Here is a 24828-nt window from a genome sequence, read left to right on the forward strand (position 1 = left end):
AAAATAAAGAATCAATTATGTAAATAATTTACCAAAAGCAGTCATCAAAGAAGAAAATTAAAACCCTTGAACTAGAACAAAATGTTCACTCTGGCTCTAGATGCTTCCACACAAATGTTGACAAGGCATTTATGTTCCAATTGCCAAATAAGTATGTGTGGTAGAGTTTACAAAAATAGAAATTCAAAGAAAACCACAGATTGGGAGGCAGGTTACAACCTCCTCAGCAGCCAAGCTCTTCTGTGCCTTGGCTTAGAAGAGGTTTAGAAAGCCCATCACAAAACTTCTCCACCTAGGCTGTATTTTTAAATGTGGTCATTTTTATTTGCTCTGTCTCAATAAAGGCAAGCACTTTTTTGCCTCTGTCCCGAATAAAAGACACAAGGGAACCTGCCAGATTCTACTTTGGAGGAAGGAATTGTGACAGTTAATTTATTAAAGATTATATAATGCAGGCTTTAGGAACACAATTGAGGCAAACAAGGAAACCCTAAAGAGAAGTATTATACTACACACACACACACACACACACACACACACACACACACACGGATATCTGTATATATGTTTTGGGCACATAGGGTAAGCTCCTTCTGAATTAGAATTAGGTAATAAATAGCTCCTTATGCTCAACTTCAAAAACTATTTGGTGATATTAATGACTCAGCAGGAATATAAGCCTGTGTGATGAAATTAATCAAATTACTCTCTCTAGGTCAGTGCATAGGGAAATATTATACATATGGTCATGGTTAAATGGAATCATACACGCTGATTCCTCGGGCATATTTGTCACAGTACTTGATTTGAGAGTGACAGGCCGCTTATTCCGAGATGTAATCCAATAGTTTTTTTTGTAACCTGGTGCATGAGGGTAGTATATGGAAGTAGGAAAAACCTACCATTGTTGACAGGGATCTCTTAAAGAGGCTTGGCATTTCCTCTAAAAGTCTGATAAGACTGCATTTTCAAATCAGGAAATAAATTGGCATACATACACATATTTAAATACACACACACACACAAACTTTAAGTAGTTTTTTTTATATTCTAAGGGTGGTCAGTCCAAAAATTCATTTAGAAACTGGGAGTTCAGAAGGCAGAAAGCAGCTCCCTTTAGAAGCAATATTATCAATAGTGTTACCTTCCTAGAGTAGTCCTTGAAAATGCTGTTTAACCCATAATGTTACTAAATTGTGGTGCAACAGTAAGGGGAGCATGAAGGTTAATGGTTTCACGTTTAAACCACATTTCTAGAAACCTATGTCCTAAAGCAGCAGGAGGAATGTTGACTCTCTCTGCAAACCCTCACACTCACACTCATCTTTTCCCCATGAGCAGGACTCCCGGGGAAGAGTAAGGAAGGGACTCTGCATGAGTAGGTCAGGGCCTCTGGCCACTGGGGCTCCTCGGGAGGGGGGTAGGACCAGAAATGGGTGATGTGTTGAGCAGATATCTGGCATGGGCAGAAGGAACAAGAGAGACAAAACGGGTGAGAAAACCTCTTCCAGCTAGAAGGGGTGGGCTCTAGCTTAGATGGCCATGGGCCAGTGGCTCCCGTGGGTGCAGGGGCTGGGGCAATGCTTCCAGGCTTTGGTTCACAGCTGCAACGGCAACTAGAAAGGGGTGCTAGTTCCCAAAGTGTCCTCGCAAGAAGAGATAGGTGAGAAAACGTTCAAATGTCTATCAATAGGAGATACCTAATTTAGACACAATAAAGCTATCTTAAGAACCAAAAAAGCTGTATTGATTATATAAGCAATATAGTGTAATTTTTACTATGGCAAACATGTCTATTGGAGAGTTCCATAAAATATAAATTGATAAATAAATTGATTTTCATTGACTGCTTCAGGCAGACAACCAGCTTTTATTCTAAGTGCACTAAAAAATTAATGCCTCTGCTATACTTAGAAGCATTTAATAATGTGCTTCCTTTAAAGGTCAAGAGAAAGAAACAGCAGTTATTACTATATTTTATTATCAACAAATTTAAGCCAAAAATTAAAATACAAGGCAAATTAGTCCTTCCATTTTTAAAATATAAGATAATAAATTATTGAATTTATACTGAGTATTGAACCTAAGAGACCAGTACTTGGGAGACTGTGTATCTAATCATAAACAGAAATTTCAGTGAAAGGTATATTTCAAATGCATATATAATGAAGTTTTACCCTGTTTCTTCCATGATGCAGCCACCCCAGGACTCTGTGCAGTCACATTCTAGTCCGATGAAATAATAAGCAAGAAAAAAAAAAGAGAGAAACAACAAAAGTCACATCTTTACTTTGCACTGCAGCTCTTGAGATAATTCTCATCACCAATTTCATGTCCTAAAGATACAGAATGTGAGGTCTCTCCAAACAAAACCTATTTCTTTTAAAACAATACTTCTTTATCCTTTCCAGAAGTATAGGTTGCTCCCTAAGACAACAGCTGCTAAGGAATAAAACTGTGCCTCTCTTCGTGTTTGTAACTCAGAGAACTCAATTAACGTTTAGGGAAAAGTAGCCTGGTCTGGAAATGAAAAGCCTGAGTTCTGGTCCAAACTCCACCTGATGAGGAAAACGGGGAATAACCTCTCTGCCTATCTCCCAGAGTGGGTTGCGGGCTCATGCAAGATGAGTGCCTGTATGTGCTCTGTGAGCTGGAAGGCTCGCTTGCACAGATATAACGAGTCATCACTGAAGCTCCGCCAACAGAGCACACGGAGGTTCCAGGAGAGAATTCCATTTGCTCGAGTCAAGGTGAGGTTGGGCCGGAACTTGAAGAACACTACGCTAAAAGGTTTAGTAAAAGAGAGCATTCTAAAATAAAAGTGTAAATAGTCATTTAAATTAAACAATAGTCACAAACTCAACATGGATGTCAGACACTGCCATACTGATACAGTAATGGGCTGTTCTTTTATTTTTCCTATTCTTTTTTCTATCATAAACACAGATGTGTTTACAGAAAGACTCCAGATGGGATTTTTTCAAAAATCGAAGTTCAGAACTAATGAACTATCTACCTAAACAAATAATTCACAAAGGAATAAAACATGTTAGGAAGGAACTACTCCAGGCATCAGTAATGAACCCCTACTTCTCACCGCAGACCCTCACCCAACTCTGTAACAGGTCTCTGCTGACCCCAGCGCTGGCCTCTTCACAGCCCCAGCCTTCTCAAACAAGGCCATATACCTGGCCCTACTCTTTCAGATTTTAAAGCCATCTATCCCGCTGATGGAACCCCAAATACCTCCTTTGATGTGTACTGTGTGTTTCCTTGGGAAAGCAAATACTCTGAGCAAGATATTAATAAATGAAAGTTTATGGATATTTGCAAAGTGCCACCAGACTTAATACACCCACAAAGTGATGACTTAATACGTCCAAAAAGGAAATTGAGAAGCCCGTGGATATGTATTTTGTTTCAAGTTCCCATAACATGTGCATTAATGACAATCATTTGAGAGTTGTCAAAAAAGTATAAAATCGGGGCGCCTGGGTGGCTTAGTTGGTTAAGCATCTGACTTCAGCTCAGGTCATGATCTCACGGCCCATGGGTTGGAGCCCTGAATAGGGCTCTGTGCTGACAGCTCAGAGCCTGGACCCTGCTTCGAATTCTGTGTCTCCCTCCCTCTCTGCCCCTGCTTGTGCTCTAGCTCTCTCTCTCTCTCTCTCAGAAGTAAACAAACATTAAAAAATAATTTTTTTTAAAGTATAAAATGTAGAATAATGTGAACGTAGATTGTTGTCCTTTTCTTCTTTGGGGAAGTGAGCTGGGCAAGGAGACCTTTACTTTAAGCGTCTGATAGTTTCACAGAGGGGAGCAGACTTCCACTTAAGAGAATAATTTGAGTGAATACCTCGGTCCTTTTATCCACAAGGTCGCATTATTATTTTTGTGAGCCTTAGGCACTTTGGCCTCGTGCCACCAAAGTGTATTAGAAATTGTATTTTGCTACTTTGTTGGTTTAAAGACTAATATAATCCAGGTTGGATTTCATTCTGATTTTTAAAGAAATTCAAATTTTTCATGGACTCCTAAAACCATTGTGGGCCTTGGATATTTGGCTACCAGAAGCTCAGTCCGGTCTTTCCATCTTCCTCTCTTCTGATTAGTGAGAAGAGTGACACCAGCTGTCACTGGCTGCACTTTCCCACTGGATGGGATCTGGGGCCCTGTGTGGACTCCCTCTTGGCACTGCCTGCCCACTAGAGTGTTATCATCTACCACCCATTCCCAGGCTTAAAGGGCCCTAGGGCAGAGCTGCCTGGAGGGGAGGCTTCTTCTTGAACTCTTCTGATGGGACCATGTGAGTGAGTTCATTTGGAGGTAGGTAGGTGGGGAATTTTCATTAGAGTTGGCGCTGCTTTCTTATAGTAGATCTAAGCTATTCCTTGATCCAAATGTACTATTATTAACTCCCTGATGGAGTCTCACTGGCATCCAGTTTCTATACTCCGCTGCTTAGAACCCAGAGAGTAAGTACTCATCGACCTCACCCCCAACATTCTGCAGTGTGAGAAAGACCTGATCCCACTCTGAGAAAGTGAGTATGATTTTATGAATTTTAAAGGAGAGATATCTACAACCCAAACGGATTAAAAATTACCTTAAGTCGCTCATTTGATCATCTTTTTTAAGAGGAAGGAAGTAGACTACAATTAAACTATAATGACTTAGGAATGAACAATATTTATTTATTGACCGGACATGCATTATATAGACAGAATGGCACATGAAAGTGAGTAAGAAGGACAATGTACATACTTGGCTTTCTGCTAGAAGGTTCCCATTGGATTCCAAGGTTTTGAGCCAGGCTCTGCGATAATACTTGTGCCACTGCCATTGGAAGACCATACTGTTTTTCAGAGTTGAAAGTGTGTGGGAAACATTTGAGAGAGTGCACAAAGCTAGTTATTATTTCTTAATCATCACCACATATCATCTCAGTTCCCTAAGCAGAGCCTCACAGCATCAAAAGACGGCATACGTTCCTCAGCACCTCTTCCTTGCAACTGGGCCCAAGAAGCAGAACGCCTCTCTTCCTATGTGGCATCTCTCAGAACTTGATGCTCTCACATGGAAACATAAGATACAATTTGTAAAAGGCTGTGCCCCAATCCAACTCATTCCAAACCAAGAATAAATTCAACTTACTAGAAATATGTCGAGAGAGAGGCCTTGACAGAATGATGGCTCAGAGAGGCCTCAGAGAGGCCTCTACTGAATGATGGCTATTGGCTACAACTTGTTATAATATATCCTGGCATTTATCAGGGTTTAGCTATAGTTGGTTCAGCCTTTTTGAGTGCTGTCGCCAACTGTTGTAAGAATTTCCTTTAGGGGCGCCTGGGTGGCGCAGTCGGTTAAGCGTCCGACTTCAGCCAGGTCACGATCTCGCGGTCCATGAGTTCGAGCCCCGCGTCGGGCTCTGGGCTGATGGCTCAGAGCCTGGAGCCTGTTTCCGATTCTGTGTCTCCCTCTCTCTCTGCCCCTACCCCGTTCATGCTCTGTCTCTCTCTGTCCCAAAAATAAATAAACATTGAAAAAAAAATTTTTTTTAAAAAGAATTTCCTTTATATAAATGAAGGTACTGGAATCCAAACAATGAGATGAAGGAAACATTTGTTTCAATGAATTCTATAGATAGACAGGTAGAAGGCATAAAAATGAAAATTTTACATAGGGAGAAACCAAAGATACTGATTAAATATAATCACACATTCTTTGATTTAAATGAATTAAAACCTAACATCCGCAGGAGAGCATTATAGCTTAAAGTTATCAGGAAAGGAGTAATAAGTTTATAAAAACTTATCCATAGAGTTGAAAAAAATATCTGGATCAATCTTTGGCATGCGTTTGCCTGATAAATATGAAATACTATCATTATGAAATGAAGCAATACCTCTTTTTTAACACCAAAGACCACTTTGGGTTCTATTTACTAATAGAAATCACTTATACCTTATTCCCGGTGTCACTGCCATTTTAAACAAGCCCAAGAGGGATGTAAACTAGGCCACAGGGAAGAAAGAGATCAGGTGCAAAGATAAAGCTCTACTTTAAGAAAATTGATCAAATTTACCTCATTCACGCCAACGCCCCTTGTGCGAGAACAGACACCTCCAAAGTAACTCAGACTGCTTCTCTTATAGTGGAATGTCACACGCCTACAGAAAAAGAAAGGGCAATCAGGAAGCCAATGTGGTGGCCATCATATATGGGACCATCATGTCCCAAAACATGTCTACTCACTCTACACTGAATACCCCAAATTCAACTTCCCTCAGGAAATCAAAAACTACATTCTAAATACCTTTAGATTTATGTTATGTTAAGCAATCTCCGTAGAACAAACATTAACTGAGCACCTACGAAGCACTGGCTGATTATTATAAATTTATAAATTATTAGAAGTTGCTGGGGGGCACCTGGGTGGCTCAGTCGGCTGAGTCTCCGACTTCGGCTCAGGTCATGATCTCACGGTTCGTGAGTTGCGGCCCCACGTCAGGCTATGTGCTGACAGCTCAGAGCCTGGAGCCTGCTTCGGATTCTGTGTCTCCCTCTCTCTCTGACCCTCCCCCGTTCATGCTCAATCTGTCTCTGTCTCAAAAATAAACAAACATTAAAAAAAAATTTAAAAAAAAGAAGTTGCTGATTATGGACTGAGAGAAACGAGTAAAGAGCTAAGGTGAGAGGCAAGGAAGGAGGAATTTGGTTGGTCTTAGAGGATGGTCTGAAAACAGCTTTGTAATGAATGAACAAGGAAAACTCTTATTATATTAAAAGAAAGTATGGCAATCCTTTTCCTTAAGGATAAAATCTCAATTTTATTCAATGGTTCACCTCAAAAGACTATATTTCCTAGTCTCTCTCGCAGCTAGGTGTGGCTATGACAAAGGGCTAGCAAATGATTTACTGGTAAAAATTGATATGTGCAAGCTTTCAGGAAATCCACTTTAATGGAGCTAACTCAGCTGGAAGGAGTGCTCTCTTGCACTCTTCCCTCCCTGTACTCCTGGTGCCCGTAATAAAGGCTGGTGCACCAGCAGCCACCTTGAATCATGAGTTCACCTGCAAGATGTAAAGTGTGAAAGTAAGATCATGCTCTGAAGGTAAATCTTATGACCATGGAACCACCTTCCCAGCACCAGAAGGCTTACCTCCCTGCTACGTATATAACCAGAGAAAGAAATCAATTCAGGATCCATACACTTATGTATAACTTAGATGGTCCAATAAAGGGATCAAGATAAATGTCAACCTGAAGACCACAGGTACATACGAGATAAGGTGCACAGCATCAGCATGCTGTTTAATGCGCTGCCGGTATTTGGAGAACTCATGGAGCATCTGCACAGGGTTGGTGGTGATCTCAATATGATCCTTCTCAGTCCAGGTCTCTACAGCCACCAGGACAACCCTGGTGTTAAGCTGCTCCTTGTAAATCTGAGGGTATACAACAGGACAGGTGCAGGAGGAAAACACTGGGTCAAACATGCACAATCAGTGATTCAGAGTCAGTGGAAGGACAGGAGGGGAGGTGAGAGGAGAACATGAGGTCACAATTAGCTCATCATAAAGAATCTTCTTTCCTTTCTCATTTCCAAGAGCAAAAATTAAAAAAAGAAATCACAATCACACAATTCAGCCTCTCTCCTACTAGACTATTTCAATCCCAAATGAGCACATTTAGTGGCCAGGCATCTTACTGGGGGATGGACAGTAGGGATGTCAAGATTCGAAAGTCTGGACATAAATTCTAAACAGGGTGGAGTAAAATCACCCTTCCAAACCTCACAGGAGGTGACACGTAGGAGCCTGACATACTGGCTCCGGGTAAGCGCAGTGTGACCAGCGAGTCCTGCAGGATTGGAATAGTCTGGTAAATCCTTGGACAAGCACCAGCAACACGGCTGGCTTGCCCTCGGCGGCCTTGTGACATGACACCTAGAATAACAGCCAGCGGGAGTCGTGGATCTGGGCCACAACAGGGAAAAGCAGATGCGTATCACCCACCTCACCCTCGCCACGGGGTGGCATCATTCACAACGTTTAAATTGTATCTTTCGGCTCTCTTTCTCCAGTTCTGGCCCAGTAGCTAAACAATTCACACAATTAAGCGACTTCAAAGACTGCTGTCACTTTGTCCTATTTTCAAGCTAATTAAGAAAATAATGGATGTCTTTGAACCCACCGAAGAAAGAAAATATCATCGTGCCTGACTCAACCCGAAGCTAAAATGATTTTACGACAAGCAAGTTAGAGCTGGTCAGCTTATAGGAGAGCCCAAAACAAAAACTGCACTTTGCAAGATGTGATTCCATTCAATCATGGTAGAATGACCAACACAAAGATGCTACCAAGTCAACAACTTTGGCAGCGAAGAAGGTGTGCCCGATACTCTCTTTTCCATATTAACTTATAGTTTTTGTCTGAGAAGGCGGCTGACAAGAGCTGAAATTACGGAAAATTAATAACCCACGTGTAAACTGGCTTTCAGAATTTCAGTCCTAACTCTGTATGACCCACTATGCTCATCCACCCGTATTATGCCTTTACCTAGCTGTCCCTGCAGGTGTCATATGTTATGAGTATTTACAACATTGAAGGTTCGGGGACTGTTTCAAAGGCAGAAAAGGAGGCAGTTCTTTGGAGAAAACAAGTATCATTTAGATAGCTGGCAACTCATAAAAAGTCTTCGTTTCCCAGGTAAGAGGGGACATATAATAAATATAAGATAAAAATATATTTAACTGAACAAAAGAGCACTTTACATTAGAACACAAGGCAGTATGCTATATTTAGCCTATGGCTATGGCAAATAGAACTAGTTATTGGAACACAGCAAATAATGTTCACATCTATGGAATTCAAGCTAAAGCAGGAACAAGGAAGAAAACCTTAACCATTATTCTCTGTAACTTACAAAATGAGAGGGGAAAATATTGATATGAACGATTTTATAGAGTTAGAAGTCTTTGTAAGAAGATACAGATTTTACTGTTTCAAATTAGTTTCATTTGGGGACTGCACTTAACGTTGTCACCTAGAAATAAAATCTGAAGCATTCACTACTAAGAAAGTAAATGTTAGTTAAAAACAAAACAAAACAAAACAAAACAAAACAAAATAAAACTGTATGTCCTATATTCTCCAAACATACTCCACCTCAATCTACTAGCTCTCTTGCCATATATTTAAGACAATAAGCTCAACTGGTTATTATCATCAAAGTCTCATTTGTCAAGTATAATTTATACTCTTTTGGTAGTTTATTTTCTCTTGTGTTTTTGTCCTTCATAGGCTTGGTGACAAACAGGTCTGGACATCACTTATAAGCAGCACTAATGCATCTCTGGGATACTGAGAATGACTCAGCAGCCCTCTTAGCTCTGAGGACACTACTCTTTTGAAGTTTCTACCCTATAACTTCTTAGCCAGATGAGCTTAAGGATGGCATTTTTACTTTTGCCCAAGAAAGAATTCAAATAACTAGTAAACAGGTAGAAATATAAACCATTCCATCTTGGAAAAATAGGTTCAAGAAAATCAGGATACTTACAGAATCCACAAGGTTGACCACAGACTTTGCAAAGTTATTGGTGTGTGCGTGAGAAGAGCGATACTTCTTATACTGGGGGGGGGAAAGGATAAACCAGTCACTGCTAAATCATAATTTCATGGTAAATTTCAAAATACAGTAAAAGCAGAAATCTCACAGCAATAGTACAAATGGGGATCAAAAATACACAGTTCAGCTTGTGCCATGTTGGATATGGTGGTGTTCTATTTTATTTCTCTGTTAAGCAGCAACACTCTATCTAAAACACCTTACCAGTTCCAGGTAAGCAGAGCGCCTGTAGAAATCTGTGCAAACAGAAAACAAATTGAGGGTGGATGGGGGAGGGGTTGGGGATGCGTAGGAGGAGGGGAGAGGGAAAATGGATGATGGGCACCGAGGAGGGCACTTGTTGGGATGAGCACTGGGTGTTGTATGTAAGCCAATTTGACAGTAAATTATATTACAAATAGTAATAATAAAAAAATACTTTAATTAAAAAAAAAAGAAACCTGTGTGAGAGGCTTTACACCTGAGAAGTAAGTTGTTAATTCAGTCTTAATGTCTACAAATGCAACCTTTTTGTTTTCACTGAAAGCACCTTTACCAGTTTACAAAGAGCTTAGCCAAGAAATTTAGGCCCAATATGACACCCTTCTCACTTTAAACTCCAGACCATACACACACCAAGAAAATTTCCTCGGCAGCATTTTAGATACTGCCCATGATATGGAATGCATTTTTTCATACATTTCAGTATATTCTTTCAGAAGAATGCCTCCTCCACAGGAAGCTTTCAAGAATGTTTATGGTTATTTATGACTATTTGAGAAAATAAACAAAAGTCAATTAACAGAATAATTCCACAACAACATCTGGAGGGCTACAGTTTTAGCAAATACTGCGCAGCAGGTCTTTGAGAGGGCATTGGAAAACTGACATCTACACAGGGGGATCACGCCCTCTACCGAGGAGAAAAGAAAACAGACTCAAAGCTACTGAATCCGATTTGCACCACAAATCTTAAAATCTGTCTTTAACCACAATTACTAAAATAACATGTCTTTCACAACTATTAAAAATGTTTCTATGTTGGAAACTCATGATATTCCTTTTTTCTTCTCCTTTGCCCACTTTTCACACTATAAATTTGTCAGGCTCCCTTCATTTCATTCTCTCTACCCGTAGTACTATGTTTTTTTTAAACAAAGAATCTAGGTCTTCATGCTTAGATACCTGATATTTATTTTTTATCATATCTTATACGTGACAACCCATGAAAAATGTGCCATAAGTTAGTACCATCCTATTGGTTTGGTAGCATTCGTTTATTTATAACCATTTACATTTATAACACTTGCCATAGTGTGAATGTTTGTATTCCCCCGAATTCATATGTTGAAATCCTAACTCCCAAAATGATGGTCTGAGGAGGCGGGGCTTGGGGGAGATGCTTTGGTGGAATGAGGTGGAATCCTAATAAGTGGGAGTAGTGCCTCATAAAGGAAGCTCCAGAGAGTTCCCTTGCCCCTTCTACTAGAAGAAATGGGGACCGAGTAAGGTGCTGGCTATGAAGTGGGAAGCAGGCCCTCACCAGAACACAACCGTGCTGGCACCACAGTCTTGGGCTCCTTGGCCCCTGGAACATTGAGAAATTAATTTCTGTTATTCATAAGCCACCCAGGCTGTGGTATTTTGTTACGCCAACCTGAATGGACTTGGACTCAGAACAGACTCAGGCTCTATGTTACTGCTGCCACTGTGCATTCCAATCTGACCTGAACTATCTTTATGTGTTCTTTACTGGTAGTGAACATAAATCTGTGCATATAACTGGGCCATAAAACATCATATTGATTGAAAAAATTTAAGGTACTTTAACAGGGTTTTCAAACCTAGCATAAAGAAGCTGCTGTAAATAGCTAAGGATTTTAAGTTGTCCAGCAAATTCTACAGACTAAAAAATGTCAAAGACATTTTTTACGCTAAAAGCAAAAGTCTCAACACTAAGTCCATTTGGGGTGATGAAAATGTTAAAAAGTCTCAACGTGAAGAAGCACAAAAAAGAAAGGAAAGATATTAGCTGACACCTATTCTAAGGCACCTATTACAATTCACTTTATTTTCTTCTGAACATTAATTTGTCCATTTTGTAGACTTCTTTTTATAATATAATTATCTGGAAAAATAGGACATGCAAGTTAAAAAAATTTAACAAAATGAGGTCTTTTTTGGAAGTCTATCAAAATGTGATGTTTTTCACTTATTTCATGTTTGTAATTTCCATGTCTCTATTTTCCTTTTTAGAAAGCCCACTCTGCCCACTGTGGGGTAAATGATTAGAGAGGGTCCAGCATGCAAGGAGAGGGACCTGCCGGGAAACTACTGCAATGGTCCAGGTAAGTGATAAGGAAGGCTGGGTATCTGGACAGAGAAGTAAGTGGGCACACTCTGAAGGCAGGGGTCCCACGACTTGCCGATGTATACGATGTGGGAGGTGAGGAAAGAAGAAAATAAAAGATGACTCCTACGTTTTGAACTTGGATAGCTGGGGGAATAGTGGTGCCATTTAAAATAATGAGAAAGACTAGGAGAAGAGAAGATTAGGACCAAGGAATCAAGAGTTGTGATTCAGAAATGTTGGAGATGAGCCTATTCAGGACGGAAGTAGGCATGCAAGTAGACAGTGGATACATAAGGATGGATTCAGGAGGCTGGAGGCATAAAGTAGAGAGGGTCAAGTTTAAAGTCATGATACTAGTTAAAGGTTGAGACTGGAAGTGGGCACTCTGGGGGAGTTCTAGAAAGAAAAGAAAGCCCAAAACCAAGTTAGGGGTATTCGCAAAATGCTAGAGGCCAGGTACACAAGACTAAGAAGAAATAACTAGGGAGGTGGGGGGGACTGTTGTGTCACAGAAGCTGAGGGATGAAGAAAATGTTTCAAATAGGAGAGCGTGCTGAGCCGCGTCCAAGGCTGCTGAGAGAGCACCAATGATGACAGCTAGCAGCACTCACTGGATTTGTTCACCTGAAGTGCCATTTACCCGAGCAGCTAGGATTTACCAGGACCAGTAAGTGTTTCTGCTACAACAAATATATGCGCCTCACGATTCTATGAGGTGGCGTTTATTAGCCCCCTTTTAGAAATATGAGGTTCAGAGAGGACAAAGAACTTATCCAAGGTCACACAGATGGAATTCAATGCCTACTCTGGGTTCAGACAGGAGCTAAATCTTATCCGTTAACAATTCTTATAAAATAGTTTATGTATATTCCCGATAAATCATGATTATTGATGAGAACTCATAATTGGTTAGGTGCCCATAAATACGGTGGTTTTAAAATAGGGTTTAAACTGAAGTTTAAATTGAAAAAAATGTCTGAGTTATAACACACCTGCACTCTTTGACTTATACATAAGGACATGGCAAAAATGTAAGCAAGACATTTTCTTGTGCACTTTAAAATATTTCAACCAACTGTCTATTAGAGTAAGGTTTTTCATATTTATATTTAGCCCAAGTGGCTCAAAGAAACGTTTGCAGACCCTTATCAAGGCTATAATTGGCTCACAAATTAGGTTCCACCAGACAGCTACTAAGATGCTTTCTACAAAATTGAGGGATTTTTCTTTTCTAATTGAAAGCCACTGAAAACATGATGCTTGTTCAAAGTAAGGTGTCTGCATTTTTTCAGGAAGCCAATATTAGGTTACTCTGAATTAAAGAGGTGAGCTTGGGGCGCCTGGATGGCACAGTCGGTTAAGCGTCCGACTTCAGCCAGGTCGTGATCTCGTGGTCCGTGAGTTCGAGCCCCGCGTCAGGCTCTGGGCTGATGGCTCAGAGCCTGGAGCCTGTTTCCGATTCTGTGTCTCCCTCTCTCTCTGCCCCTCCCCCGTTCATGCTCTGTCTCTCTCTGTCCCAAAAATAAAATAAACGTTGAAAAAAAGAAAAAAAAAAAGAAAATGTATTAAAAAAAATAATAAAATAAAAAAATAAAGAGGTGAGCTTGAATGTGAATGTAGGCAAAATGTTTCTAGTCCCTGAATGAATGAGAACTAATTTTGCATACAAAGAAACTGTGCAATCTCCATTTATGATAAAACTGACTTTCACATTTTGTGATCACTGAAAATAATTTACATTTAAAGTGCCAAATTTACTTTCCTTCCTGAACAATTACAACATTTAAGAAATTTGCTTTTTGAAAAAATTAAAATTAAAGCTTGATTTTCAACCCAAGGATGACGGTTATCAAAACAACTGTGCTGCTTCATCTAGCACAGATTGTATGATGAGTAATTCCAGGGATGATCATTCTAAAACCCAAGAGCAAATATTCAGATATTAAAAAAATAGATGGTAATTATTCTACTTCAGTTTTACTTTCAAAACATGAATTTCAGTACTCTGATCCATGTTCTGAATTACTACTTCTTTGTGTCAATCAAATTCAACAACTACTTAAAAACTTTTTTTTTTCATTTCTGACTGTGCATTGCCTCCAAATGTATCACTGCAAATTACGGTTCTTTTCTTCTAGCTTCAAAGATAAATGAACATATCATGCCTAGTTCTCACTCAATTTTAATTATAATAAAATAATTACCAAGGTTTACCATCAACAAATTTGGTAGCGGAAACAAGTTAACTTTATCACAGAATATACGGTATAATGTGCAGAAAATCTCTATTTACGAAAATGGTATTTTAATGGGAGGGTGCTACTGTACCATTCATAAGACAAAGACAAGATTATTCACATGCTTCCATTTAAAAGGATTAAAAAATAAATTCAAAGCATATAAATTTAAATTTTTTTTCTTTTTCTATTTATACAGTTACTGCTATCTACTCTTTGATTTATAGCTTTATGTACCTTCCCAATAGAGTATGGTGGACCAGGAAATGTGGAATTACAAGTAATCGGTTGGAGAACTGTTCTATTAATTCCCAGCTATATGCGAATGTACTTTGTGAATTTAAAGGCATTGCATGTAGCTTAATTATTGCTTCCACTACTTTAAAAGTATTTATATAATGGGTATTAGAAAAAGCTTAAGTGTCTAAAGCCCTAATTTCACAACATACCACAGTGCTAAGGACTGAGAAGTAGCTAGATAAAAACTCATTGGGCCAATCAACAAAAATAGTTCAGATGAAAAATTATCTTGGGGTTTCAAGAAAATTAATGTCCTTCTGAAACTCCTTTTTTAGCGTTCTTTAGCTAAAATTCATTTGGTTTTCCTTCCCACCAGAAAAGACCTCTCCTAAATTGCATGTAATTCTGATAAATTCTACTGCTTCTAACATATAGCAAGCAATATATAAAAAAGCTACTGGCAAATAAAATAAATCTGCACATAAAATGAAGAGGTATTCCACTGAATAATATTTAACATAACTGAACTAGTACTTGGCAACTTAATGGAAAATGTCTGCTAAAGTAGAGATTCAAATAAAAGTTTAAAAATAAATTAAGTCACCACATTTTTAAATATACGGTTTTTTCAAGGCCTTTTTTGAGTAGCCTCTACTAATTAGAATTTCATGTTGTCATTTTACCCTATAGTCTGCTAATCTAATTTGGTCTCCTCAAAATAAAACAAGGACTTGGGGTGCCTAGGTGGCTCAGTCAGTTAAGCATCTGACTTCAGCTCAGGTCATGATCTCACAGTTCATGCGTTTGAGCCCCACATCAGGCTCTGCGCTGACAACAGAGTCTGGAGCCTGCTTAGGATTCTGTGTCTCCTCCCTCTATCTCTCTGTCCTTCCCCCACTAGTACCCTGTCTCTCTCTGTCTTTCAAAAATAAATAAATGTTAAAAAAAATTTTTTTAAAAAAGGACTTAATGATATATGCGAGGCAATCTGAATTTTTGCTGTAATCCTTTACAGGTTTTTCACCCAAACCTGACTTTCAGGTATTTCTTAAAGATTCTCATCTTTCCAGAATGTAACTGAGTTTTCATCAAAGCAAGTACTCTTTGTTTTAGTTTATATAATTTTTTAACTAAGTTATGTAATTACAACAAAAATTACAACTGGCCTACCCAGTCTGGGAAGTGTGGCCATGGGGTTCTGGAGCCCCCTCCCAACAGTTCATGAGAGCCAACTGGATGCAACTTTTTCCAGCTCCTCATTTAGTGACCTCACTTGGGTAGCTTGAAATCAGCTACGATGGGAGTATTTATACCGCCGATATCAGCAAACATTATAAATCAAGTGTTGGTTAGACTCTTTAGAAAGCTGTAGGCTTCAGCCAACCCATTTTATAAGGGGCATGATTAAGCAAAATAAGGTTAAGAAAGTTTCTACTCTATTTTCAAGAAGGGCTAAAGGAGGCAATAATCATTTTTCATGTCTCTTAAGTGTTACTGAGGTGACACGCTAACCTACATTTTACTTTGACATAAGTAACACAATATTATTCATCTTTCTAAAATTTAAAGAAGATAAATCATCAAAGATAGTCTCTTTGGATATGCCTTTATTATACATGTTTATCTCCTATAACTATTTTTGTCACAGGCCATAATAATTTCTAAGAAAAAAATGTTAGCAGAACAAAGACACGTGATAAAATTAAAAACGTAGTGGCCAAATAGATAGATGACGAAAAGTAGAGGATAAAAATTTTAAATGAAGATGTGTAAAAGACATCAAACAGATAGTTAAACTCATTAATTATAATCACTAAATAAAAGGAAAGTTTAGAGTTGTGAAAATTCTATAAAACCCACTATTTCTAAACACCATGAAATAAATCAAGCCATTCAATAGTTCCAAAGAAATAAAACATCTAAATATATTGGCCTTAGTAAGTAACAAATAATTTTTAAATATAAAGTGAAATGTACTCTTTCTTAAGCAAGCTACCAGGTTTAAAACTCACTAATTCCTTATATTCTTACCGTTTTGTGATCATTAACAATCATAAGTTCCAAATATTTCATTTCTTCAAACACACCACGAGATGGCTGTGGAAAATAAACATATATGGTCAGAGTGGTCAGCTGTATCTCTGATGCTAACTCTGAACTTGGAGATTGACTCTGAATTTCCAAAGAACCTTTATAAACACCCTGGAGGAAACTTGGTGAGGGGATCAAAGAAAGTGACTGTAAAGTGTGGGCAAACATTCAAGTATTCAGAGAAGAATTGTATTTAATTATCATTAAGATACTCATCAAAGAACAGCCCATGTTATTTTTATATGATTTTCATATGTAAAAATATTCTAGAGAAAAATGCACAGTATAATTCTGCTAAAATAAGTAATCTCAATTTTTTTGGCATTAAACTGTGACCAAAAAAAGATTCATATCTACTTCAAACTTCAAAGAAAATCTACTTAAAATTCATTTAATAAGAATAGCACAGCACACGTGGAACAGCTATCAATATAGTTAAGAGAAGGGCAGCCTGGCTGGCTCAGTCAGCTAAGCATCTGACTCGGTTTAGGTTCAGGTCATGATCCATTGGTTTGTGGGTTCAGGCCCTGTGTCGGGCTCCATGCTGATGGCGTGGGGCCTGCTTGGGATTCTCTCTCTCCCTTCTCCTCCGCCCCTCCCCCATTTGCATGCATGTGCTCTCTCAACATAAGTAAATAAACAAAAAAAAATTAAAATATATACATATAGTCAAAAGAAACATTAACTCAATGGAGTGAAATTATAATAATAACATATTACACTTTAACCACACAACTTCCCAAAGGAACAAACATTGACAATTACTATTTTCCAAGTTCTTCTAAATTTTGATTATTACTAGATAATTTTAAAAGCAAGTGCTAAGCATTTTAGCCATCATTTGGACTTTCTTTTTTCATAACTGTGAAATCAATAATGATGACTCTTTTTTCTTTATGTACAAGGTCATTCATCAGTTTACATTTGATAAGGGTGGACTGTCATGAAATATCAGTAGCCTATATAACACTTATTATTACCAACCACACCTTCAAGAGCAAGCAAAACAACAAGAAAAAAGTCTCTAAGTAAAAAAGCAAAAATTGTATCCATAATCACCATAATATGAAGAAAGGCTCATAAAAGAGAGGACGATTTAACCTGTAACTAAGTTTCTGATGGCTGGTGGTCTAATTTTTTCACAAAAAAATACATTCAGCAAAACATTATCTAAAATGTGCAATTTTCAGTATAATTACTCATTAAGTTATCTCGTAAATTACCATGTAATCTATATGCTGTGGAATTAATTCTCGGTTACATAGCATTCACCATGTAATTACGAAACAGTCCCCATCATTACAGCTTTCTAATCTATTATGAAAAAGACTAGGAACATAATTTCAATGACAAAGCTCCTATACATTTATCAATACATGGGAGCTATATGATTGTTGTTGATTATAATTACATGATTCTTATTTAGTAACTGTCATGATACTAATGATCAAATAGATCCTTAGAAAAACACATCCAGCTTCAAATTTTGGTGTAGCAGAACTTTTAATTTGAAAGAAATACAAATAAGCATAGTTAGCCAACATTTCAAAATCTAATGCTTCCCCTTACACTTTTTGTTTATCAAAATGTTTCAAATTTGTTATATAAGCCATGTGAGAAAAAGTCTGCTGTACTTTTAATAGAAAAAAACACACTGTAATTTTTGTAAGAACATGCTTTGAAAAGGAAGCTAATACAATACACTCCATCAGTGTTCATAGGACACTGGAATCCGTTTATATCACTAATGGAAAAGGCTGATATGCCCATAAGACTCAAATCACAGAAGGAGTTTGGTTGGTTGTTTTTGTTTGTAAGAGGAAGTTGCCCAAATTTAAACTGCTTTAGATACACTGAGATACTATGTGATTTTGGGCACACAATTTAACTGAGTGAAGCGGCCCTGACCATGATTCAATGCCACACTCACATTCACTGCTCTCTTTCTTCTCCTTTTCAACCACTGCAATTCGGATAAAAAGGGCCACTGGTCACTGCTTTCCATACCTGTGTAAAGGAAAAAAGAATACCAAAATGTATACTTGACTACAGTTCAATGGGAGTATGTTTTTAAAATATTATGTAAAGCTACCAAAACTAAAGCAGGAAGAAATAAAAACTTTGAACACACCCACTACCAGCAATGAAATTGAATCAGAAATCAAAAAATTCCTCAAAAATAAAAGTCCAGGAGCAGGCAGCTTCACAGATGAATTCTACCATTTAAAGAAGAGTTAATACCTACTCTTCTTAAACTATTTCAAGAAATAGAAAAGGACGGTAAACTTCCAAATTCATTCTATGAGGCCAGTATCACCCTGATACCAAAACTAGATAAAGACACCGCAAAAAAAGAGAACTACAGGCCAATATCCCTGATGAACTGAAATATCAGCAGACTGAATCTGACAATAGATTTTAAAAAATCATACACCACATTCAAGTGAGATTTCTTTCTGGGATGCCAGTGCTGTTCAATATTCACAAAACAATCAACATGACACATTACATCAATAAGAGAAAGAGTAAAAACCATATGATCATTTCAACAGGTGCAGCAAAAGCATTTGACAAACTACAACATCTATTCATGACAAAAATCCTTTGCAAAGTAGGTCTAGAAGGAACATACCTCAACATAATAAAGGCCATAAATGAAAAACCCACAGCCAACATCATAATCAATGATGGAAAACAGAGCTTTTCCCCTAAGGTCAGGAACAAGACAAGGACCTCCACTCTCACCACTTTCATTTAACATAGTACTGGAAGTCCTAGCCACAGCAAGTAGACAACATAAAGAAATAAAAGGCATCCATATTGGTAAGGAAGTAGTAAAACTGTCACTATTTGCAGATGAAATGATACTATATACAGAAAACCCTAACAGCTCCACCAAAAACCTGATAAATGAATTCAGCAAAGTCGTAGGATATGCAATCCATGGACGGGAATCTGTTGCATTTCTATACACTAATAATGAAGTAGAAGAAAGTGAAATTAAGAAAACAATACTTTTTACAATTGCCCCAAAAACAATAAAACATCTAGGAATAAACTTAACCAAAGTGGTGAAAGACCTGTACTCTGAAAACTATAAAACACTGATGAAAGAAATTCAAGATGATGCAAAGACATTCCATGCTCATGGGTTGGAAGAACAAACATTGTTAAAATGTCTACACTACCCAAAGTAATCTACAGATTTAATGCAATTCCTATCAAAATACCAGAGGATTTTTCACAGCACTAGAAACAACCAATCTAAAATTTATATGGAATCACAAAAGACACCAAATAGCCAAAGCAATACTGAAAAACAAAACTCAAGGTACCACAATTCTAAACTTCAAGTTATATTACAAAGTGGTAGTAATTAAAACAGTACGGTACCGGCACAAAAACAGACACATAGATCAATGGAATAGAACCGAACACCCAGAAATAAACCCACAATTATATGGTAAATTGGTCTTCAACAAAGGAAGAATGAATATACAATGGAAAAAAGACAGTCTCTTCAACAATAGCTACATGTTGGAAGAATGAAACTGGACCATTTTCTTTTGCCACATAAAAAATAAACTCAAATGGATCAGAAACCTAAATGTGAAGCCTAAAACAATAAAAATCCTTGAAGAGAGCACAGACAGTAATGTCTCTGACATCAGCCATAGCAACATTTTACTAGCTATGTCTCCTGAGACATGGGAAACAAAAGCAAAAATAAACTATTGGGATTACATCAAAATTAAATGTTTCTGCACAGCAAAAGAAAAAATCAACAAAACTAAAAGACAACTTACCGAATGGGAAAAGATATTTTCAAATAACATCCAATAAAGGGTCAGTATCCAAAATATATAAAGAACTGATACAACACCCAAAAAACAATAATCCAATTAAAAATGGGCAGAAGATATGAACAGACACTTCTCCAAAGAAGACATACAGATGGCCAACAGACACATGAAAATATGCTCAATATCACTCATCATCAGGGAAATGCAAACCAAAACTACAATGAGATACCACCTTACACTTGTCAGAATGGCTAAAAATCAACAACACAAGAAACAAGTGTTGACGAGCATATGGAGAAAAAGGAACCCTCCTGCACTACTGGTGGGAATGCAAACTGGTGCAGTAATTGTGGAAAACAATATGAAGTTTCCTCAAAAAGTTAAAAACAGAACTACCCTACAATCAATCCAGCAATAGCACTATGGATATTTATCCCAAAACTACAAAACCATTAATACAAAAGGATACATGCACTCCTATATTTACTGCAACATTATTTACAATAGTCAAACTATGAAAACTGCCCAAGTGTCCATCAATAGATGAATGTATGAAGAAGACGTGGTATATATATATACAATAGAATATTCCTCAGCCACAAAAAAAAGAATGAAATCTTGCCATTTGCAACAACATGGATGGAGCTAGAAAGTACAATGCTAAGCAAAATAAGTCAAAGACAATTACCATATGATTTCATGCATAAGTGGAATTTAATAAACAAATAAGCAAAGGAAAAAAAAGAGAGAAAGAGACAAACCAAAAAACTCTTAACTACAGAGAACAAACTGATGGTTACCAGAGGGGAGGTGGCTGGAGGGGAAATGGGTGAAATAGGTTATGGAGATTAAACAGCACACTTATCATGATAAAAAAAAAATAAAATAAAATAAAATTACTACGTGAAGGAACAGCAACATTGATAACACACATCATCTCAAAATCAAAATAAACTAAGGTGAAAAAAGTATGCCAATCATTAAACATTTCACATCCTCATGGTCACAAATCTAATTCCATTTATAATTCACAAATTAATTAATTTATAATGCAAATATCATTTTCTTCCAAACATCACCCAAAATGTAATGAGCTGTTCAAGACTCATTAGAATATGCATATTTGACCTACAACCACCTGACCCTCAATATCTGAAAATTTGGGAGAATTTCACTGTGCTTAATTCATTTTAGAATTAAAAATAATGTATGGCATAAGATTTTGCATAAACTATCAAAGACTTTTGGCATTAATATACAGAAATAATATCAAATACCCCAATAATCCAAAAGAAGCTTTTGTCAACATCAGCGTGCTTAAGATGCCTCAGGACCAGAGCATAAGAGAGAGATAATACAAATTGGCTAAACAGCAGTAAACTGCCAAGGAAATTTAAGGATGCACCTGATTGCAGATCACCATTAAATTTAGCCACACTCTCTGGTTCCTAACAGAGCTTTACTCCCGGGCTTCATATTTCGGTATTTCCATCAGCAATGACTCTCCAAGCCTCAGTACACGCCAGCCGCAGGCAATGCCACTGCCCACCCACGTTGCTCGCCACTGACCAATTCCACCTCCCACTAAGCCTGCGTGTACTGAGCTCCACCAAGTCACGGCTCCTATTACACAATATAAAATGGCTACCTTAATTAGAACTTACTGAGATTCTTCATTTGCTTAGAATATTGTCCTGCCAAGGTTTTCTGGATTATATGTGGTCGACCTGTGCTTTTCTGAAACAAAAACAATGGCAGACAATTAAAAAGCAAGATGTGATCAAGCTTCTTTGGAACAGTGTTAGAACTTTCTACCATATCTTTCTGAAAATGGGAACATTTGTATGCTAATATTTTAGCTATCAACAATGAAAAGTATGTCTTATTGAAACTTTAATTTTAAATAAAATAGAGCACCATCCAATTGCTCCAGTGTAGATAAAAGCATAGTTTTATTAGCTACTTTTCAACTTCAGCTTTCTTCAAAGCAATGAATAGGAAACTCACAAAAAAAGAAACACAAATGCTCAACGAATATATACATACATATGTATATAATGAATGCTTTAATACTCCTTCAAAATGCAAATTAAAAAAAAGACATACCAATTTTTGCCGTCAAGTTGGCAAAGGTTTTTAAATTATGATAACCATAGTTAATTATGGTGGCAAGTTAAAAAGCACTCTCATACTCTGCTGATAGGAGTAAATTGGGAGCACAGTTCAAAGAGAAATTTAGCAATGTCTATCAACGACCTTGAAAATATTCATATCCTTTGCCCTAGTAACTATGCTTTTAGAAGCATCTTATTTCCATTACTATTATTACTATTAGCTTCCATTACTGAGTGCCTGGTATGTGCCAGATACTGTTAGGGTACACAGTACCTGATTTAATCCTCACAAGAGATCTATATAATGCATATTTTACCTTTGTTTGACAAATAAAAATATTGCAGCCCAGACAGATACATCATTCAGCTAAAATAATATTACAGAATAATGATCCCATTTACTTTAAACATATATGAGAACATATCATTGAAAAACTGGAAGAATGTATACTGAAAGGTGAAGAGAAATTCTCTCTTGGGGATGGGATAATGGATAATTACCATGTAGTTAAGTATTGGCTTCTCTTGCTTTCCAGATTTCCTACAATGTACTAGTTTTAATCAGGAAGTTATAAAAAGAGTGTTCTTAATAGATTACATAAAAGACTCACAATAATTAAGAGTTTTGCTGCTCATTACTTGAGAGATAATATGAATTCTCATTAGAAATATCCCATCCATAGTACTTGATTTATTGTAAAGCATACGAAAACCAATAATAATAAACTAAACATCAAAAAATCTAAATTCCAGTTTGGTAAATTCTTAATTCTGGTAACAAGTGAAATGATATCTAGAGCAATGAAACTCACAATTGGATTAGCAGCGCAATTTTAAAAACTGACTGATTTAAAAGTTTCAAGCACTGTTCTTTTCCCTCTCCCCATGTGAAGACGAGGGCAGATTATTAATTGAACAGAAGGTAGGCAGTAAGGAGGAAGGCAAAAGAGAAAAGGCATTAAGCATGTAACAATCAGCCCCTGAAGAATATGATTATGGGTATAACAACATAAAACCAATACTTGAAATACTATGACAATAACAATTTGTTTATAAACCTTTTCAACAGTTTATTAAACATAGTCACGTACATTTATGAATTCATCAAACCTGAAAAATTGACCTATTAGGGATGCACAGAAAAATTATCTTATTTTATATTTTCAAAAACTCTGAGGCTTAGGGAGTTGTTATTTTGGGTTTTTTGTTTTGTTCTTTGGGGGTCTGTTTAGGGTAACAGGACCATTCATCAATGCAAGAAATCAAAGCCAATTTTTGGCTGACCGAGTCAAATAATCTTGCCATATACAAGTTATTTCCCTACCACTACAGTAAGGGAAAAACATTTACTTAGTCAAAATGTCTTTATCGGGGGGGGGGGGGGGGGAGAGTATCTTTGTTATCCAGTAGTTTTTAAATTTACCAGTTGAAAAACGATAAGGTTTAAGAAAACAGGTTTAAACATTTAAAATTTAATGGCATTTCTGTCTCAAATGTGAAATTTACAAGGTATTTCTATATACATCGCCACAACAAAGAAAATACGTGTTTGTTCAATTGTGATTATCAACAGTCTAAATGACCAGTACCTGTCTCAAAACTTATTTTATCTACATGTGAAATCTCTAAAGAGAAAAAAAACTGTTTTCTCCTCCCCATCAAATGATTGCAATATTCTGACTCAATCACTCTCAGAATATTATCTTCCCATTAGCAGCTCTCTTCACTGCTATGACTCCCCTTACTGCCACCTGTCAGCGTCTTCATCTCCTACCATTCTCCCTTTTGTCCACCCCTCTCCAACCAGCGGGGTTCCTCAAAGTTTCTACAACACGCTAGAAACAATCCTGCCTCGGGGCCTGGGCATTTGCTGTTCTCCTGGAACGTTCTTCCAGCTCCCTAATTTTTTGAAAGTCCTCCTTCAAAACTACCATCTCATTCCGCTCTTCTCTGGATGGTTAATATGAAGGTTTACCTCTACCTTCATATTTTGGCTTCATTTTTTTTTCTCCTTAGCACGTACCACTGTCCAACATACAATATGTAATTACTTACTCATCCTGTTTATAGCTGTCTGCCCCCTGTAGACTAGAAGCTCTATGAGCCTCAGGCTCTATGTCTGTCTTGTTCACCACTTTATCCCCAGCACCTAAAATAGTGCCCAGCCTGTAGTTGGCTTTCACTACAATACCTAACAAATATAGACCAAATTTCAGATCTATTTACATTCTATTAGTGAGCAACACTCTTAAGAGTATATGATTTCTTGTTTTCCTAATTTTATTAAGATAAAATTGACACATAATGTTGTATACATTTAAGGTGTACAATGTAATGATCTGCTATATGTATATATTGCAAAATAATCTTCACAATG

The 24828-nt window shown here is 37.3% G+C and overlaps 1 protein-coding gene across 1 annotated transcript in view; it reads right to left on the bottom strand.

The window, feature by feature from the left end:
- ADAM23 (ADAM metallopeptidase domain 23) overlaps positions 1-24828 on the bottom strand; it is a 176790-nt gene that overhangs the window by 44425 nt on the left and 107537 nt on the right. The window contains exons 7-14 of the mRNA XM_047868782.1: positions 22002-22074; positions 18465-18541; positions 16475-16540; positions 9566-9637; positions 7286-7449; positions 6086-6170; positions 4765-4855; positions 2178-2226 (exon numbers count right to left, since the gene is read on the bottom strand). Coding sequence (XP_047724738.1) covers positions 2178-2226; positions 4765-4855; positions 6086-6170; positions 7286-7449; positions 9566-9637; positions 16475-16540; positions 18465-18541; positions 22002-22074 — 677 coding nt within the window. The remainder of the gene's footprint in view (positions 1-2177; positions 2227-4764; positions 4856-6085; positions 6171-7285; positions 7450-9565; positions 9638-16474; positions 16541-18464; positions 18542-22001; positions 22075-24828) is intronic.

Source organism: Prionailurus viverrinus, chromosome C1 (assembly GCF_022837055.1).
Source record: "Prionailurus viverrinus isolate Anna chromosome C1, UM_Priviv_1.0, whole genome shotgun sequence".
In the NCBI taxonomy this organism is placed as follows: Eukaryota; Metazoa; Chordata; class Mammalia; order Carnivora; family Felidae; genus Prionailurus; species Prionailurus viverrinus.